The 19,925-nt window shown below is 43.2% G+C and overlaps 4 protein-coding genes across 5 annotated transcripts; 3 read left to right on the plus strand and 1 right to left on the minus strand.

The window, feature by feature from the left end:
- The first annotated feature begins 449 nt into the window (after window positions 1-449).
- Window positions 450-8,610, plus strand: LOC133496626 (cytospin-A-like). Its single transcript, XM_061812432.1, has 13 exons — window positions 450-782; window positions 1,177-1,250; window positions 2,464-2,940; window positions 3,121-3,194; window positions 3,497-3,972; window positions 4,269-4,350; window positions 4,440-4,518; window positions 5,360-5,464; window positions 5,912-5,942; window positions 6,626-6,719; window positions 6,805-6,921; window positions 7,027-7,086; window positions 8,025-8,610. The coding sequence occupies exons 2-13, from the start codon at window positions 1,220-1,222 to the stop codon at window positions 8,157-8,159; spliced, it is 1,761 nt and encodes a 586-aa protein (XP_061668416.1). The 5' UTR covers window positions 450-782; window positions 1,177-1,219; the 3' UTR covers window positions 8,160-8,610.
- Window positions 8,611-8,768: 158 nt separating this feature from the next.
- grcc10 (gene rich cluster, C10 gene) lies at window positions 8,769-11,808 on the minus strand. Its single transcript, XM_061812436.1, has 4 exons — window positions 11,730-11,808; window positions 11,257-11,310; window positions 9,683-9,859; window positions 8,769-9,448 (listed from the first exon to the last, which is right to left on the minus strand). Exons 2-4 carry the CDS (start codon window positions 11,306-11,308, stop codon window positions 9,309-9,311), a joined length of 369 nt encoding a protein of 122 aa, XP_061668420.1. The 5' UTR covers window positions 11,309-11,310; window positions 11,730-11,808; the 3' UTR covers window positions 8,769-9,308.
- A 185-nt stretch (window positions 11,809-11,993) lies between these two features.
- On the plus strand, window positions 11,994-14,141 carry saysd1 (SAYSVFN motif domain containing 1). The gene is made up of 2 exons (XM_061812435.1): window positions 11,994-12,162; window positions 13,529-14,141. The coding sequence occupies exons 1-2, from the start codon at window positions 12,001-12,003 to the stop codon at window positions 13,847-13,849; spliced, it is 483 nt and encodes a 160-aa protein (XP_061668419.1). The 5' UTR covers window positions 11,994-12,000; the 3' UTR covers window positions 13,850-14,141.
- Window positions 14,142-14,265: 124 nt separating this feature from the next.
- On the plus strand, window positions 14,266-19,340 carry bpnt1 (bisphosphate nucleotidase 1). 2 transcript variants are annotated; one of them, XM_061812434.1, is made up of 9 exons: window positions 14,266-14,584; window positions 15,818-15,954; window positions 16,019-16,123; window positions 16,244-16,351; window positions 17,478-17,526; window positions 17,966-18,057; window positions 18,170-18,367; window positions 18,883-18,988; window positions 19,075-19,340. In XM_061812434.1, exons 2-9 carry the CDS (start codon window positions 15,835-15,837, stop codon window positions 19,224-19,226), a joined length of 930 nt encoding a protein of 309 aa, XP_061668418.1. In that variant the 5' UTR covers window positions 14,266-14,584; window positions 15,818-15,834; the 3' UTR covers window positions 19,227-19,340. The 2 variants fall into 2 exon arrangements, with proteins under 2 accessions (XP_061668418.1, XP_061668417.1); XM_061812433.1 differs by having other exon boundaries at window positions 15,833-15,954.
- Window positions 19,341-19,925: the final 585 nt, after the last annotated feature.

The following is a 19,925-nucleotide window of genomic DNA, read 5'->3' on the forward strand; positions in this document are numbered from 1 at the left end:
ATTTCTTCAGAAATGTAACAAATAAGATTTGGCAGTATTAAAATGTCCCTTGTACAGATTTTATAATTATTTTAATCTCTTTTACTATATTTATTATCTGCGATTGACTGGCAACTGGTTCAGGGTATTTCCTGCCTCCTGTCCAAAGACAGCTGGGAAAAACTCTCAACTCTTCTACAACCCTTGTGAGGATAAGCAGTGAAGAAAATGGATGGATGTGTGAAGTGCTTCTGTGGCACAACATTTATTATCCATCTAATCAGTTATTAAAGTTAAGTGTATATTTAAGTATATTCAACAGAAACACCACCGGGCCACAATTATTAAAATTGCTATTATGTATTTTTCCGGAAGTGACGTTCTCCGGGTTTCTGATTGGCTAAAATTCCCTCGCGGTCTCAATTTTGTCGACCAAAAATATTTTTGCTGGTGATTTATTTATATTGCTTTAAGCCACTTTTGAGGAAAATTACTGTTAAGCGTGTTTTTTTTTAAAGTTTAAAAACGAACGATTTCTCTTGGCGTTTTGTGATCAAATGTATTGAACACCTGCTTAAAATGAGCCAGCTGCCGCGTAATCGCTGCTTCCTCCCCCCAGAGCGACGCGTTAAAGGCAAGGAAGGAGCTCAAGAGCACTCCGCCAGCATTTCCAAAGCTTTGTGCAGGTTTCCAGGAGCGAGGCGCGTCATGGACGTGGGATTTCGAGGCTGGGGTGGAGGAGAGCTGCAGGCGCGGACCCTTGCTTGAACCGGCCCAGGAAGTGAAAGACCTGCAGCTGCAAGGTATGCGGGTGCAGAATTGTCGCAATGTTTTATCTTGTGCATTTAATCAATGAAGAGGGTCTTCCGCGAAGAGTTTGAAGTCTTTGAGTCAGTAAAACGTTCGCGCTTGACGTTCGATGGTCTTTCTGCAAAAGTCGGCGTCGCCGTGGCAGCTGATGCACGTGATCGCGTTTAATTTGTCATTCGCGTCACGCGATGAGGTCGCTCAAGGGCACATTTGCCATCATTGAGTCCAGCCGTCATCTTTTATTCTTCATCAGTTGTTAAAATTGTATCATGTTGCATTTGGTTGAACTTGCATGAACGGCAAACTTTTTTTTTTTTTTTTTTTTTTTTTCCCCCCAAAACATTTGCGCGTGCTGCTCAACCTCAATGCTTTGTTTGTTTGTTTCAGATTGGCTGGCTTTCGTGCAAACACAATCCAGCCCCGCATCACGATGGGGAATACGACCAACCGTTCCTCAGCAGGTCTGTGATATACTCTCCAAAAATGACCGCACAATTATCCCCCCGCCCCTTCCAAAGAGAGTTGCCAGCTCCCCACGACACAAAATTAGAGAAAACAAATTAAATTCGCTCACACAAGTTAGGCGCATATGTCGCTCTGTTGGTTATATAGTCGAAGGGCTGACAGGTGGTAGCTTAGGACCATTTTTGCCACCTCCCAAAATGTTTTTTTTTTTTTTAAATATGACCATTATGAGCAATGCTCATTTTGTTAAAACATGAGCATTTTTATTTTAGGAAACCCTTGAAATGGAATCCTTATACAAGAGTTTTTAATCTGCAGCATCTCAACCACACTTTGGGAATCCCTGTGATATCTTGGAGAGATGAAATGATAATTTTGCAAACAAAACGTGCAGTTGCTTGTATTTAGTTTAAATGCCACTATCCAGCACTTATGATTCAAGGTCCTATAATTAACTGAACTAATTTTTTTTTTTTCTTTCTGGTGTTTGGGACACAAATTGGCTATATGGTGCCTCAGTAGATGCATGCGAAATATGAATTAAAGTTGTCCACGTATTCTTCAGTTCTAGATCTCTCCCCCCTAACCCCCTCGGCGAGGCTTGGAATCGGGTCATTCGACTTTTTCAAGCTAAGCTACGTCACTAGCGAAGATCTCACCTCCTTCTGGACGTGAGCTAGCGCTGTTAATGTTGCTCTCACAATTGGGTCTTCCACATGGAGGCAACAAATCAGTGGAAAGGGGGCCAAATATATAGACAAAGCGGGTGGAAAATTGGGTCAAACAGAAGTAGCTGTCAAAGGAGAATTTTCTGCACACTAATATGACAAAACCAAGTTGTTGTTTTTTTTATGCTTTTATTTATATTTTATACAAAGTCCATGTTAGAGAGTGAGGGTACAAATAGCCAAATTATGGGACCTTTTTATTCTTCTGTCATCTACGTTTTCCCAAAAATGTCTGAAGTACCACTGTTGGCTAACTCATTCTTACTGTGCTCAAGAATTCATTCGAAATGACAGACAGGAAGGTGGCATTCTGCGCGCCAATGTTGTTGACATTGGCTCAGGTTTTGGCTTTAGATAGGTGTGGAAACACCATGCTTACTGCTACATCAACAAGGATATATATATATATATATATATATATTAAAATTTTTTTAAATCCTTCAGCCCTTTCACAGTTGTTCAATCCTTCCTTCTCCTGTAGGTTCTCCTTTTGATTTCTTCCAAACCCACCTGATGCCCTCCGAGGCAGACCTAACATCCATGACTATAGCCTCCAAATCCTCCTCTCGCAGGCTCCAAACTCCCTCGCTCGAAATAGCCACGCACGACTCTTGTGGCACCACCTACGCAATAACGGACTGGGTGCAGGGGCTTTCCCCTCCCTCCGAATGGGCCATCTTGAGCATCGACCGCAGCATCAAGTCCCCGAACCTGAGCGGCGAGGTGGCCGGCCACGACGAGGCCCCGGCGGTCAGCCTCCGCAGCCTGACGTCACTGAATTCGTCCCGGGTGTGGCCTTTGGAGGAGAGCTGGCAGGAGAGCGACAGCGGGCTGGAGCCCCAGGTTGCGGCCGAGAGTTCCGGGGAGAAACTGAGTCAGGCCCTGCTCTGCCTGATGGATCGGCATTCTACCTTGATGGGCCTCACCCTGGACACGGATACCACTGTGGAAGCTGTAGGTAGGCCTTGGCTTCGCTGGTGTTGGATTGTTTGATGTACAGTTTTCTCTGGTCTGGACATTTGACTTGATTAGTCCATTCCAGAACCCGTCAACTGACATTTTCCATATTTTGTGACGCTGACGAGTCTACTCTCACTCACAGACGTATGCATTTTTAAAATTTGCTTCATCCTTTCAGAGCTGGTCAAACAGTTGATAACGGAAAGGGACAAACTGGCCGAGGAGGTGAACAGCCTGCGAGAGACTCAAAACGTGAGTCCAACCTGCACGTTCTAGCGTAGCTGAATTTGACACGTAAAACTGTTGGTTAGGATGAGAATTTGTGATTGTTGTTACATTTCTGTCTTCTGTGGGAGGCCCCATAGCCCCTGTCAATTGGTAAACAAGGGGTTGTGAGTTCGTATCTCACTGGGACGTCTACTCCCCAAGAAGGGGTTGCGTCAGGAAGGGCATCCGGCGTAAAAATGAGCGTTCACCTGAGAAGTCACGCTGTGGTGACCCCTAACGGGACAAGCCGAACGAAACTTACTTCTGTCTTCTGTGGTCTCCATCAGAATGAGAAGTCTGATTGGCAGCAGTTCCAGTGCGACCTGCAGGTGGCGGTGTCCGTGGCCGACCGGATACGGGCGGAATCGGAGCATGCCCTGAGCCGGCTCCAGGAGGACCACAAGAATCTGCAAGAGCAGCTGGCCCAGGCCCTTGGAAGGGAGCTGGAGCTGGAGCGGGAGCTGGAATATCTGCAATCCCAACATAGGGAAGTGTGCCTGAGATTGGATTTGCTCAAAAAGCAGCAGCAGCCGATGGACAGAAAAGTCGCGGAAGACAAAAGCCACCAAGTGGAGGGGCATGCGACGAATCTTCACTTTGTTGAGGAAGCTGACTTGAAAAGTGTCCAAAAACAGGAGGAGCACGAAGGTCATGAAACAATGGATGCTAAAAGATCTGCAAGCTCGCAGCTGACGGGGAACGGTATAGTCAAGGTATACGTGGATGCACTGGAGAAGAAAAAAGGAGAGCGTGATCCAAGGAGGTTCGTGATGTCTCGACGGTCCTTGTAAATACACGAGAGCTCCCGCTGCAATGTTGTTCCTCTGCTGTATCGTAGTAAACGCGCACACATTGTCTTTTATATTTTATGCTTAATTTTTTTCAAAGTTCAAATTCATTTTCTGTGCATGGGTGAAATTATGAAGATTTTTTTTTTTTTACACATGATCTATCACAGACTTTCACGTAGGTGGTTATGAAACATATCCACACACGGTAAATGGAGATTTTACTGTACCGGCAGGTGTGATGTAATATTTCTAAGAATTTCTTCCCCAGGAGTCTGTCCCGTATTCCGTTGCCCGTTGACTCTTGTCACAACAACTTGATTAAAACGAGGTCGACATCGCCATTGTGCAAGGTAAGAACATCCTCCTTTGGTACAGAATTTGTCCGACAGTTTCTCCTCCCCCCCCCCCCTTTTTTTTTTTTTTTTTCATTTTTTTTTAGCAAAAAGAAGAGCCAACACAGGGGAGGAAGATTGCGCACATCGTCAAGCGCCATGACAGCTGGTCAAGCTGTCAGACGGGTGAGTTTAGAACCGATCTCCGGCTAGGTGGATCGTGGTCTCTATCAAGATCATGTATTGTAGACCAGGGGTGTCACTAATTTTTGTCACCGGTCACTTCGGGGTTGTGGCTTCCCTCAGAGGGCCGCTAAGACTGTGAACCCAAACAAATAAAAGCTGACCTCATTTACTAATTGCATATGGTGTACACAACACATTAATAAATACGTTTTGAAATAAGAAGCCTATAAAGTTTTTCCAACTAATAAGTTTCCTTTCAAAGGGGGGATTAATTGCAACAGTCTCATTGGTATTACCGCAGAAATTAGCAATTTTGATTTGCTTTTGCGGGCCACATGAAATGATGTGGCAAGCCAAATGTGGCCCCCGGGCCACCAGTTTGACACCACTTTTGTTGTAGGATTTTGACAGTTTATAAATTTTAAGTGGTCCCCAAACAACAGGACCATTTGGTACTGTGCCGTGAAGATAGTTTATGGGGAAAAAAATGTAAATTTTGGTGCAGCATTTTTTTTGTAAATGTATTTAATGGGGGAAAATGTTAAAGTTGCTAAATACTTAGTGAATCTTGAATACAAAATTGGTATTAGTTCTGTACAAACACCATACACTTAAAGAACAAAAAAATATATAGGATACCTAATATGTACGTCACACACTGGTTCACATCAGGCCGTTTCGAGGAGCACGTATAGCTTATGAAAATTAGAGGGAACAGCTTTCATTACCATGACGACCAGTGCCAAAGTTAGGTCATGCGACAAAGCAAAGTTATTTTTTGCCAAATGGAAAACATAATAATCGTTAAAACACGAGCAGTGAATCTAGAGACCTGTTACAGTGATATTGGAGACGTCTGGAGACTTCGAGACTTCTTCCAGAGTAAATGTTCACCAATCTGCGTCCGGACTGGAAATGGAAGATGTCTGCACAAAGTCACCTTTGGGTAATCTTATCTACCGCCCCTGAGACCCAACTATTTGAATTTTTTATTTTTTTTGTCTTTTTTTTTTAATTGACGAAATGAGTTTGGTCAGAAAAGTTCTTGGACTGGTGTCACAAACTATATATTTCAAAGACAAGCGACAAACTTAGTTCTCCATTCGATGGTTGGACAACAGATTCAAGATAACTAACTTGTTGCTTCATTACAATGAAGGCCTGTCTGAGCATCGGACACTTCCTGCCAAAGCTGGAGCAACCTTCCTCCTCACCAAACCTAACTACCTGTATTCATTTATTTATTATTATTTTTTTAATTCTCCCCTTTTCAAAGCTCAAGGGGTTCATGAATATCTTGTGACAACAGAGCTGGAATGTTTTCTGACGCCATACTTGTCAAATTTTAATTGTACTCCTTTTGTTACAGTTTTTTTTTTTTTTTTTTTTTCAGGAAAACTGGAGGAAGTCCCTTGCGATATCAAGTGAGTACTGTTTTTAACTAATTACATACTGTCCAACCTTTTGACATAAAAATACCAAATATCTCATACATGTATAAAATTGACCTTGTCGGCACGGTGGATCAGCTGGTAAAGCATAGGCCTCACAGTTTTGAGGTCCCGGATTGTTGTGGAGTTTGCATGTTCTCCCCGTGCCTGCGTGGGTTTTCTCCGGGCACTCCGGTTTCCTCCCACATTCCAAAAACATGCAACATTAATTTGACACTCTAAATTGCCCGTAGGTGTGATTGTGAGTGCGACTGTTGTCTGTCTCAATGTGCCCTGCGATTGGCTGGCGACCAGTTCAGGGTGTACCCCGGCTCCTGCCCGTTGACAGCTGGGATAGGCTCCAGCAATCCCTCGTGAGGATAAGCAGCTAAGAAAATGGATGGCTATATTTACCTTTTCACCTGGAAGTTTGATGATTCTTCGGGGGGGGGGAAATCACCCTAAATGCTAACAAAAAATTCAAAACTTCATAGACTGGCTAATGGATCGCATCAGAGTATTGTTGTTGTTTTGAATGGTGGAGCGACACACAGATATGCACGGGCATTGATTGTTCTGCCAAAAAACAATTCCATTTGTGCACGGAATATGAAATAGAAATCAAATAACTCATTAATTAGGGTGAAAGCACGTTGACATGATGACGTGATTTCCAGAACCCTGACTGGATTGTGCCCCCAGCTACGGCGTCACAGCTTCAAAAGGAACTCCCTGCTGAGCTGGTGTCAAAGTCGCACTCGAGGCTACCAGGTTTGAGAGCCGTACCCTTCTCATCTCCTCCCCATCGCCAACTGAGTAACGACTAAACATTTTTTTTTGGGGTGGGGGGGGGCAGCATATTGAAATCACCAACTTCAGCACGTGTTGGCAGGACGGTTTGGCCTTCTGCGCCATGTATCATACGTACCTGCCTACCCGCATCCCTTACGACAGGCTCAACCCAGCAGAGAAGGTATGGGACAGCAAATAAAACCAACGCTACTGTAGAATAAACAAGATGATTGACGTTAAGTAAAACAATTTCAAAATTCATTTTTTTTTTTTTTTTCCCTTTCAGAAGGAAAATTTGGATCTTGCTTTCAAGACTGGAGAGTCTGTCGGGATCACAACAACTCTGGTGAGGCTCTCTTCATATAAACATTGTGGAAAAAATGTTTTAACTGTGCTGTTAAATCTTTCAACATCCAAAGAGTAGGACAACACTGATTTTTGTCCGCATTCCAGTCTCTAAGGTTCATAAATATTTGAAATGCATAGCTGTGAAAGTGTCAATGCCCACAGTGCATTCTAATGCTCGAGGTAGATGAATAGTAAGTTGGGAAATTGGCACTTTTGGAAATCCTTTGGCAATAAAAGAATGAAACTTTCATTGTCACATGAGATCGCAAAATGTTGTTTTGCTTTTTGCATTTTTTTTTTTTTTTCGTGATGCCACCCCATAAAAGAAACAAGATAAATATATGATAGTCCAGGAAAACTAAGATAAATCTGCCGGTCTACATATGGCTCACTACCTCCTTTACTGTACAGAGTAAAAGTCAACACACCCTTTAAAATGGCAGGTGTTTGGGAAATAAAATAAATGAGACTAAATTTATATTCTTAATGCTTGTACAAATCTTTTTTTTACACGGGTGAAGTAAAAATAAACTAAGAAACTTGACTGAATTTGTAAAAAGAACTGAATGAATAATTTTAAAGAACTGATTGTAATGGAAATTAAAACTCATTTTTATATTAAAAGACATTTGAACATTTTGTAAACTTTTTAAATCCACTATTACATTCCCCCCTAAGATCATTGAGTAATCACTAGATTGATTTATTGTAAATTATTTTTTTTTTTATAATTAAATTCTAAGTACTTTTTTTTGGGGGGGGGGGTGACCTCAAATATGAATGACCTGGCCTATTTGACTTTTTTTTGTTTTCTTTATTTTATCTTTTCCTTTAACTCAAATGTTGGCTATGCTTTTGTCCACCTGTGATCTTTGTACGTCCAGTAGCAGATGTTGTCTTTTGTTTTGCCTTCTTTTCATGGTGACGGCGCATCAGTCCGTGGAAGACATGCTGAAGGAGGATGGTCCGGAATGGAAGAAAGTCCTGTATTACGTGGAAAGCATATTTCATCGCTTTGTGGAATGTGAGGTAGCAGCCGCCCAAGGCTGTGACCACGCATCTGCGATATGACCCCAATGTATCGTTTGATGGAGCTGCACTCCTCTTGCACATCATGCTTCATGGTTCCCCAGTATCAGAAGTTTCACCCCCACCAATGATGTCGCTCACACTGGGTAAAATAAGCAGCCCGTTTGTTGCACTGACTGTATTCCACGTGGCTTTTTTTTTTTTTTTTTTTTTTTTTTGGGGCAGGGGGGGTTCTTGAAGCACTATGTTGCACTAATTTTTTTTTTTTTTAAGAAAATGAGCACTTTTTGAAGGACTATTTTTGGAATGTGGGCACTTAAGTGTTTATTTTATTCGATAAGCGTCATCTGTAATGATTGTCACATTCACTGCCTGCACGCAACCAAACTCGAAGACAAATTTTATGTTCAAGTGTTTTGCATGAGGAATATTTTAGGAAAGTGCATTTGTTTTTTTCCTGGTGTAAAGTTAAATAAAGGTATATTTGAACATTTCACGATGCAAATTTTAGATGTTTTTCAGACGGCAAAACGAACATTGCTTTAAAAATATTGCTAAGAAATTTAAAATACAAAGTCGTCAAAAGTTTGGGACTTGATATTTAAAGTGTCTGTGAGTAAACAAGGGAAGTTATTAGAAAATACAAAACAATGCAGTGAAATCAAGGAATCTTTTCATAAATGTGGATGGATACAAAGCATAACACCATGAACTCCTATGACGAATCCAAAAATTGGATCGAGGTTTTTCTTGCTCAGATCTGGGTCGCTGGGGCCAGGCCTGGAGGTGGGGCTTGAAGGAGAGTGTCTGTCTGGGGGCCGGGCACAGCTTGAAAAGGTAATGTGGGTCCCCCTTGCCAGAGGCCCAGGGGTACAGGGGTCTGGTCAAGAAGTTACCGATTATAGCCGGACTGTCCACACACGGCTTGGGTTCTGGTACCACTCCCCTTGAGAGAGGTTGGACTCTCTCCCACTCTGGAGTTCCCTACCGTGAGATGTGCTGGGGACGTGTGGGTATACTTGTTGCCCCCGCCCCCCCCAAGCTCGGCTCTTGCATTTTGGGGTTCACCAAGTGGTAGAAGACGGATGGGATGAAAGAAACAGGTGGAATACAGCCATGTTTTTCTACATAACATAAATATGGAGCATTTCAAAATGACATTTGTGATCAACAACTTCGATTGATTGTATTTTATGAGGCTGGGATAGCCCCCCCTATGGGTGGTGTCGACAGAGGCGGGAGGAGGAGAGACTTGAGTTTAGCTGACATGGCTGCTATTTCGGGGTCCTGGCTTTCATACATCTTGACCAATCGGGCAAACTTCAGGACACCTGAAATGACAAGCACACGTGGAGTTAAAAAATCTTTTTGACATTCTATTCCACCAATTCCAGCCTTTTAAAATCCCAAATACAGTAGTGCCTTAAAATATAGATTTAATTCACTCCATGACCATGCTAATTAAAAAAAAAATGAATCTAATCTGTTCCAATTTCCCTGAAAACAATGACTTTTTTTTTTTTTTTTGAGACAAAAAATAGCACTTTACAGTCCAGTGTTCTCACCCTCTCCTTCATTGTTGAAGCCGTATGCTTTGATAACTTCCTGTTGAATCTGCGTGGCCACGGGCAGCACCAGCTGTAGCATCTTGCCCATGTCGTTGCACGCGCTTTCCCGTGCCTCCTCCATCCTCACGGCATTTTCCGGCACAGAGAAGGCCTGGATAACCTCACTCAGCACCACTGACACACACAAACGCGTGGTCCACTTTCATGAAATTCACGATTTTTAGGATGTTATTAATTAAAAAAACGGCAGCTGGTATGGACCCATCTGTTTTTTTTTTTCCACCACAAAACATGATTTTGACGTGTATGGCTTTTTGTAAGTCCTCCCATGAAAATCCTCTCGAGGGATTTTTTTCGAGAAGAAGCAGGAAGTGACGTACAGGGCAGTAGTGCACTCAAGCGGACTCGTTTGTTTCTATTAGTTTTACCTGCGGGAAGGTAGCTCTTTGTTCCTTCGTGTTAGCCAAAATGCCGGCTCGTTGCATTGCTGGATATTGCTCGAACACTCGGGAGGATGGATTTACCCTTCATAAGTTTCCAAGAGACATAGTTTGTCGTGAAAAATGGATTGCGCAGGTGCAAAGGACGAGAGCTTCGTGGGTTCCAAATGACAGGTAGGTATGTATACAGCTAATAAAAAATATATATTTTTTAAAATTACATTTTTTGCAGGGACGTAATCCGTAAATCAGAGGTGCTAAATGTGTCTATGTGCCACCCTGGCCAAAGCCGTGATCGACGGACGAGGCACCGCCGGGGTGGCTCATCTCTGCTGCAAAGGTGGATTGGACAGCGAGGCAGTCTGGCCACGGCATCGTCGTCGCTTGTGGGAGGCGTTATCACCGCCACAGAGGTGGATCGGACAGGGAGACAATTTGACCGCATGCGGTTTTGCCGTGATCCACATATTATCTAAATATGGCTGGAAATGATGGGGTAATATTGCCCCGGTCACTTCACTCAGTTGTGAGATGCTCTCTTCTTCGAAAATTGCTTCTGGAGTCAGAAGGGGCGTGTTCATCTCCCACAGTAGGAGCCACAGCGTATTTTCAATGGCGAATGTCCCAGTGTGACGTGACAGGCAGAAGATGCAGCCAAAATGGCTACCACTTGAATGTCGAATGAGACTTCTGCAACTTTGCGCATGGACAACACGCTCTCTGCTCATATTTATTTTTTCATTCAGACATTGAAGTGAATAATGTTATATGTGTTTTTCATTACAATATCTATTCTCGAATGTTTATTGTCATAACACTTGACCTTTAAGATGCCTCACGAATGCTTATCCAGTGCAATACAGATGCATGCAAACAAATTATATGTAGAAAACTTCATTTACTTCAGGAATTCAAATATGAATGCTACATCCACGATAGATGTGACATCCACGATAAAGAGTTAATTCGATTTGGGCCAGGCCAACCGCTGTGTGACATTTAACAAAACTATGCTTAAAACATTTTGACAGCTTTGTAAATAGTGCATATAATAGTTAATGGTTTTGTTACAAGAACATTTTATGGTGAGAATTCCCTTAGTTAATTTGGTATGCGGGATGTAAAATGTACCTCTTGTCTGTTCTACAGTCAGGGTGGGCTGCTGTGCTGGTGCAGAGGCCATAGCTGGAAAGAGCACACCACCGGCATATATATTTTAAATATTGCACTCTGTAACATCTTATTCTCAGATGTAAATAAAGGGTGTCAAGTTACAGATGAGTAAAGTGAACAAAGACATGGCGTTCGTGATGTGATTTATCGCAACGTCACATCACTCCGGTCTATTTTACTCTTATTTGAAAGACTGTCGTTACGTCAGACCAACGTCAAAAAAAGATCTTATGTAATATAATGGCGGTTTGTAAAACAAAAAGTGTTTAATAATCGAGACAACAGAATGAATTAGGTGTGGTTTGAGATGTCTCGACGATTCGTGGCAAATGTTTAGCAAACGTTATTATCGTGCCATACGATGACTTAACTTTTATCACTGTTTATAATAATAAGGGCATAAAAATGTAGCATAATAGCGTCAAACTCACCGCATCGACGCAGACAGGCTGGTTAGCCCCCCCCCCAAAAAAAAAAGCTTCCGGCCCGATTCGCGACAGTCGATTTGCGACAGCAAGTCCCGCTTTCAGGCAGACGCTCTAGCTGCAACGTCAAAGTTGTGACACGGAAATGTCACTAAAACGTAGAAACGTGGCACTCAAAGCACATTAGTGAACGTTGGAGGTGTCGATGGATGAAGGCGGGCTGCATGGATCAAGGTTGAGCGGCCGCTGAAATCCCCTGGACGCGTTTCTCGCCGCAATGGAGCGGAAGCTTGCAGATTTTAGGGCCCGGCGACAGGCCAAAAAGGGTTCCAGCAAGGAGCGCTCGGCCGCCGCCGCCGCCCCCGCCGCGAACGTAAACGCGACCCCGGCTGTCACTCCGCAGACTGTGCAAAACTCAGACCCCAACCCCCTACAAGAGGTGAATACCGTCCTTTTCCGTGTTCTACATTAACTTGTTGCTGTTGTCAGGAATTGCAGCACACTTTTAAATCCTTGTTTTTGTCTTGCTGAGCTCCAGATTCATGCAAGTTGAGTACAGAGCTGGTTACCATGACGACTAGTTGCAGGGCTCGTCGTCAGTGTGACGAAACTAAAAAAAAAATTGTGAACACAACTTTTTCTTTTTGACTAATTTCGAGACAGGGTTTTGTCCTTCTGCATCAAGATGGCAATTAAATGGCGTGGAATTGATTATTAGAAATTATGAATTCTCACCGAGCCCCCTAATGGCAATCATCAATTTCATGTAGTTTCTTCTAAATTGAAAGTGGGTTTTTTTGGGGGGACCAGATTTTCGATGATACTCAAACAAAAGTGTTCCCAAATAAGTCTGTTTCTCCCAGCCTCCTAGCCTCACACATGCAGAAAAAAAAATCAATCAGATTTTAATAATTCTTGTTGCACTCTACAGCAGCAGCAGCAGCATTTTTGAGCAATCTTATCAAGTTGCTAACATTAGCAAAGGTGAATCTGAATGAGGCGGCACAGTGGCTCGGCTGGTAAAGTGTTGGCCTTACAGGTCTGAGGACCCGGGTTCGATCCCGGGCCTGCCTGTGGAGTTTGCATGTTCCCCCTGTACCTGCGTGGGTGTTCTCCGGCCACTCCGGTTTCTTCCCGCATCCCAAAAACATGAAACATTAATTGGACACTCGGTAAATTGTCCCTAGGTGGGATTGTGACTGTTTGTCTCTATGTGCCCTGCGATTGGCTGGCAACCAGTTCAGGCTGTACCCCACCTCCTGCTCCTTGACAGCTGGGATAGGCTCCTGCACTCCCGTGACCCTCGTGTGGATAAGCGAGTAAGAAAACTGATGGATTATTGGACTGTATTCAGATCGAAGTGGTCGTTCCAACTGGACTAAGCAATCTTGTCAAGTTGCTAATGTTAGCAACGGTGCATCTGTATGAGCACTGCAGCTCTGCTTACCTTTTTTGCTTTGCCCCCCTTTGAAAGTGACACTCTTGGGTGGAGAAGCTTTACATGGGGGCAGTAAGGTGTGGAATTTGCGCATTGTATGGCTTGTTCCCACATTCCAAAAATATGCATTTTAGGTGAATTGAAGAGTAAATTCTCCTGAGATGTGAATAACTTTTTTAAAAATGTATTTGTCCCGTGCAATTTGCTGGCAAGCAGTCCTGGGTGTGCCTCGCTTCTTGCCTGAATACAGCAGGGATAGGCTCCGGCTCACCCGCGACTCTGTTGTGGATAAGCAGCAGAGAAAATAGATGGAGTTTCCGAGTCTTCCGTCTCATGTTTGTTTTTTTCCTCTCGTGTTTTTTCGCAGCGTTCGAGGGACTGGATGGTGGACAGCTCGTGGGGGAGATGGCTGTCAAGGAAATACGAGTTCTCCAACATCACCCTGCTAAAAGTCCTCCTCTGGGTGGTCCTGCTCGGCTTTTTCGTGGAACTGGAGTTCGGCTTTGCCTTCTTCGTCTTCTCTCTCTTCTACTGGCTGTACGAGGGACTGCGCGACCCGATCGAAAGGGAGCCCGGGGAGATGAGCGCCTACTCCGTCTTCAATCCGGACTGTCAGCCGCTGCTCGGCACCCTCACCGCCGAGCAGATGGAGGCTGAGATGGGCTACAGAGGTCTTGCGAACCGATGAAATGCCAGTAAATCTTATGTGAATCCTCACAACGAATAATTAATTCCTGTGTATTATCTGTCATTAAATGTCATGTTTATTTCCTTTACTGTTTCACATTTGAGGGAATGTGCGTGGAAGATGTTAGTAGTGAGGTTCTGGGTTCCAATTAATGACACTGGGTTAAATAAAACTTTCAATTGGTTGTCGGTGTAAATTGTGTGCTTTTACAGACGTCTCAGTGTAATTTACAGATTTGTTATGTTTTGGTTTTTTTCACGGAAAGGCCAATAAAACATTTTCGTAGAAGGAAGGGCTTCTAATTTTTGTTTCAGCGCTTTTCAAAGTTCATTAACAAGCCACAAGGGGCAGTGTCGTATTTTCACGTACGAATTGGCGGCCTTGTTTGAATAACACAAGCGGTTCAGCCGGTTGTACTTCCGCATTTGTTTTCCCGATAAATTACCGGGTCAATTTTATGTTGATTAAAACTCATATACTGGCTTGCCGATTCAAAAATCTGTCATTGTCCCTCCCCCCCTTGTTCTTCGGACTCGATAAGCAAGAGTCCGCTGATTTAGCTGGAGTACGACTTGCGAGCCTATTATAAGTGGACTCATCTACGGCTGCGTGCCGATTCATAAATCAGTCATTTTTTTCCCCCTTGTTCTTCGGACTCAAGATAAGCAAAAGTCAACTGATTTAGCTGTAGTAGGACTTGCCAGCTGATTACAAGTGGACTCATCTAGAGCTACAGTACGTGCCAACTTGTTTGAGCAGTGGCGATTGATACAATGCCGTGAGAGTTGTGTGCAGCTCCCAATAGGTCACTACTAATACTAATAATATCTGTAAACAAAGCTATCGTAGTACGAATTAAGAGGATTTGTGCTAGCTGTAGCCATCTGCATAGCGTTTTAAGTTCCATTTTTATTTTTCAACGCTTGTAACTATTCCATCCTTAGTGTTTTATTTACTATGTATTGTACCAGATCATGTCTTGTCCTGCTACTTGTAGTAAATCCCGAAAAACTCTTGACTGCTTTTGCTGTATTTGAAGGAGATTGACCATTCCGAGTCAGAAGGCAAACAGTGAATTTGTCAAATAAGTATACAGTAGTTTGCATATTTTCAAGTGAAAGTATGTGATCAAGACGAGCCATGGGTATGAAAGTAGATGAGTGCCACCAGGATTTGAATTTGAAATGTAAAGTGTCACATTTTCAATAGTTGCGACAATTCACCGTCTGTGCCACCAGACGGAACACAACACATCACATACTAAGGAAGCGTAACTGGATTGGCTGGGTATTCGGTTCTGACCTGAAGTAACCCTGCCTGGTAGCACAGACGGTGAATTTTAGACCGCGAATTGTAGCCAGTTGAATTGTTAACATTGAAAAGTTACGCTGAAATACAGCTATTGAAAATGTGAAAAAAACTTTACATTTCGATTTTAAATCCTGTTTTCTGTGGCATTTCAAATTCAAATGCTGGTGGCACTAATCTACTTCCATACATGGGCCCCTTACAAAGTGTGCAAGAAGTGTGTGGACACTTTACGGCTGTGGACCAAAGGAAAATGTGAAAAGTTGACATTTCGTATCGCTGTGGTTTGACGATACCAAAAAGGTCATTGGAGACTATGTTTAGAGAAACATTGAGATCTGACAACAAAAATAAAAGTAAATTAAAACCTGCTAATCTAGCATCATCCATCAGACCAATGCCCCATTCATCTGAAATTCCAGTGTTGCTTTTCATTCAAAATCACAGTCAATAGCTTTCTTGGAAATACGGATGTGTCTAATTACATTGAAAATGTTTAGAAACTATTGGAGAGCTACAAAGCAGTTGGTTGCGAAATTAGTTTTAAACTGCATTTTCTGTATTCAAGTGTACATATGTTACTCTTTTTTTTTTCATGCAACTTTAATGTGACTCCTGCACAGATGAAAAAATATGAGTACATTATGTACATAATGACAGTGTGTTGAACTTCAGCCATGTCTGGGAGTCCTGCTGTGGTTATTCGCTTGGTGGCTTCGGCTTACACTGTGGCTGAGAAAGCTGGCGAGATAGTGAGGAAAGTCCTTCACCGCGGAGACCTCGGCATCGTTGAGAAGGTCAGGCATTAACTCTGTAAATATTTCCCGAAAGGGGACCGATTTGTTCACTTTGCGCGCACAGGAGGGTGCGAATGATCTGCAGACGTTAGCGGACAGACTTGCACAGCGCAGCATCTGTACGTCGCTCTCGAGACGCTTTCCTAAAATTACTATCATTGGCGAGGAGGTGAGTGTACTATCTATTTCGCCAAGACTAAGTTCTAGCTGTTTCCGTGTCTGTCCCACAGAAGATAAGTCCCGTGTTTGACCCTGGTCTCTCAGTGCATATTCATATGAATCCATGCAGGAACTTCCAGCAGAGGAAGTCTCGGAAGACCTGATTGAAAACGGCCAAGCAGAAGAAATCCTGCAGAAAGTCTGCCCGGTTGAATATTGTGGAGTGAAAGAAGAGGAGGTAAAAACTTAAAACAGTACGTTCCGAAGCACCATTTCTGATTGGGTGATCTTTGGACGTACACTGAGACCCAGAAGACGTCGACGGAGTTTTTGTGAAGGTTTATTACAAAGTGACAAGACTGTGTAAAGGAGACAAATTAGGTCATTTTATTTTGCAATTTCAAAAGTGAAAACGAGCTCACCGAGCAATGTGACTAAACTGTTGTGCAACTAATTATGAGCGGTCGACCGTCGACAACTAGTTTTTCTGAGATTTGACTGAATGGTGGGGTTGCATTGCGGAAGTAACGGCCAATTACTACACCCACGACCAGTTCTTATATAATGTACCCGATCACAAGCTTAGTATCAGATATTTTTTTAACGATCTAGTAAACTTTGACTAATCTAGTAAACTGACTTTGACTTCTGGGTATCTATTCACGCAGGCATCTCTTGATTGTAGATTTGGACAGTAACATGGCAATCTTCCTCAAAGACTTCAGAAAAGCATACTTTATTGGGTTGAGTTCAGGCAACTGAATTGGCCTTTGAAGAATTTCCTTTGCCTTCAGAAAGCTCCGCGATTCTCTTCACAGTCAGAAAACCTAAACAAAAGATTGCATAATACCGTAATTCCTGGCCGACAGACTGCTCATGCTAGCGCGGTGCTAATGCTAACCCTAGCGCGACGCTAATGCTAACGGCAGCACCACGCCAATGCTAGCGCCCATACTGGTAAAAAAGACACGGGAGTAACACGCTAGTGCGGCGCTAACAGGGTAAATGTCACTTCCTCGGTACATATATTCCACCGGTCTCACTCTTACCTTTTCTGCTCGAGTGCCCCCTCACAGCCGTTAGGAAAAAACGCACAAATTAGCCGCATGACCCGCAGGGTTGAAAGCGTGTGAAAAAAGTCGCGGCTCATAGGCCGGAAATTACGGCACTTCACTCATGATTTAGGAAAACAACAACAAACAAAAACAAAAAAAAACCACTTAGCCACCATTTAAGACAAAGTGGGAAGAGTCATTACAAATGTCATTGTCTAAATACTCGTGGACCTTATTTTATGTATACTATAATGTTAAACTTGGTCGATGTAACAGATTAATTCTGTTTCTGCCTTTTCAAAATATTAGCTGGTTGTGTGGGTGGATCCTGTGGACGGCACAAAGGAGTACACGGAAGGTGAGTCTTGTACATATACTTGTCAGTAGTACAGCACGAAACTGAATATTGTACCTTCATGAACTGTACTGAACAAATATTTTGAAACTTTTGGCAAATGTCGTAAGTGGTGAACCGGAGAGAGAGAGAGAGAGAGAGAGTGTGTTTACTTTGAAAGAACATTTTACTTAAAAGTTTATGATTTTAAATTAATCATGAACATGCGTAAATGTTTTTTCAACCAAATCCATTGTGTTTAGTTTCATATTTTTGGTGATGAAGTAATTCTTATTACTATTTGTAACTATTACATGAAATAATTTTAGTAGGAAATGCTTTTGAAAATATAATTTACTATTTCCTCCTGTCCTCCGTTTTACTGTGAAGTATATTCCATACTATGAATTGCTGTATTGATCATTTCAATCTGTCATATTTTGGGTGTCGTTGCATACTTCAGGGCTCCTCGATAACGTAACCGTGCTTATCGGAATCGCCTACGCAGGCCGCGCAATCGCAGGTGTCGTCAACCAGCCGTTCTACAACTACCAGGTCCGCACCCAATGAAACGGTCCCACTTATGAACTATCGCTCATTTTTATTTATTTATTTATTTTCGTGGGGGGAGGCGCCGACGTTTACTTAAAGACTTGTCTCTCGTCAGCTTGGGCCAGGGGCGCATTTGGGAAGAACCATGTGGGGGATGCTCGGACTGGGCGCCTTTGGATTTCAGCTGCAAGAAGTTCCGGACGACAAACGCATTGTGACCACCAGCCGTTCCCATAGCAACAAGCTTGTCACGGACTGCGTCAGTGCGATGGAACCTCATGAGGTTATCAGAGTGGGTGGCGCAGGGAACAAGGTAAGCTATGCTACATTCCCTTGCTATGCTAACGCGATTCCAGCGGAACCTCCAAAGTTGGGCGCTCACTGCGATGTTGGTTAGCTTCCAATTTGTTCTAGTTTCAAAACAAAGGAAATCGTGTACATTTTTAATCTTACAAGCGGGCAGCAGCACATTAACTGCGCATATGTTTTAAATAAAATATTTAAGCATTCTTCAAGATGTTTTTCCAGAATTTTATTTGAACTCCCGAGTTCTTGAGTTTAGTATCGTTGTTCCGCCGCCTGGCTTCTGCGCAGACAAGCGTAGGTTCAATTCCCCCGGTGTCCTTGTCCTGAACTTCTCTCGTCTCTATATTTGCACTGTGATAGACTGGCAACCTGCCCAGGGTGTAGTCCTAAATCTGTCTGTAGTCCAAAATCATTCAATCGGGTCTAATTCTCTCAGGACCCTGAGGAGGATAAGCGGTGTAGAAAACGGACGGAGCGGCACGACGGGACTAATTTTCATGGAGGGGGTTTATCTTTCCGCAGATCATCCAGCTCATCGAGGGCAAAGCGTCAGCTTACGTCTTCGCAAGCCCAGGAACCAAAAAGTGGGACACCTGCGCTCCCGAAGTTCTCCTGCACTGCGTTGGCGGTAAGAAACATCTCTTCGGGTTCGGCACTTAATCCAAACGGCAGCGCTCGTTGCATTTCCTTAACACATTCCTTTTCCTCTACCAGGTAAACTAACGGACATGCATAATAATCCTTACCGCTATGACGCTAATGTGAAGCGCATGAACTCCGGCGGCGTTCTCGCGACGCTCAGGAACCACGAGTACTACATCAGCCGAGTGCCTCAGTCGGCGCTGCAAGCCCTCAAGTCCGACTGAGGACGGCCTCTCGTGCAGAATATAGCTGATATACATTGTTTTTCTATTATGTATTTCATATTTAATACAGAATAGTGAGTCAACTTTTAAATGTTTTTATGAATAAATAAGTGCTCAATATTGCTGGGTGTGTCTGTTTCTTCAAATACATCACTCCAAACAAGTGCGCCACATGCAAAGTTCTGCACACCAATGGACTGGCGATCTTAAGCTCCGCCCTCCTTACCTACATTTGCCATGTCCCACAAGCTTCCAAATGGCGACTGAACAGACCAGGTTTGAAGTGGATTCTCTATCGCGTATTCCAGGCAATATTGCAGTATGGTTTTTGCCAAATGCGTCAGACTTGTCAAAGAGAGTTCTACAGAGAGGTCTCAACTATTTCACGCAAGGAATGTACACTGAATAAAGATTTTGGACGGAGCAGGACGCAATGTCAGAGTTACAGCGAAACGTGAAAGTTGTTCTCCTGCAATGTATTAAAGCAATGATAATAATGAAATCAAACTGTTTTAGGTTTTGGAAAATGAATCAACTCTGCCCCTTGTAACCTAGCAGGATATATTTCATCACAATTGCACATTCCCCAAGCGCATCTGAGGACCATTTTCTTCGTAACATTAACTTTTCCAAGCGCACGTTACTGACAATCAGCATTGCTTGTGGGACAATACGGCGAGAGGGGCGTGTCAAGCCAGG

The sequence above is a fragment of the Syngnathoides biaculeatus genome, chromosome 23 (genome assembly GCF_019802595.1).
Source record: "Syngnathoides biaculeatus isolate LvHL_M chromosome 23, ASM1980259v1, whole genome shotgun sequence".
Lineage (NCBI taxonomy): Eukaryota > Metazoa > Chordata > Actinopteri > Syngnathiformes > Syngnathidae > Syngnathoides > Syngnathoides biaculeatus.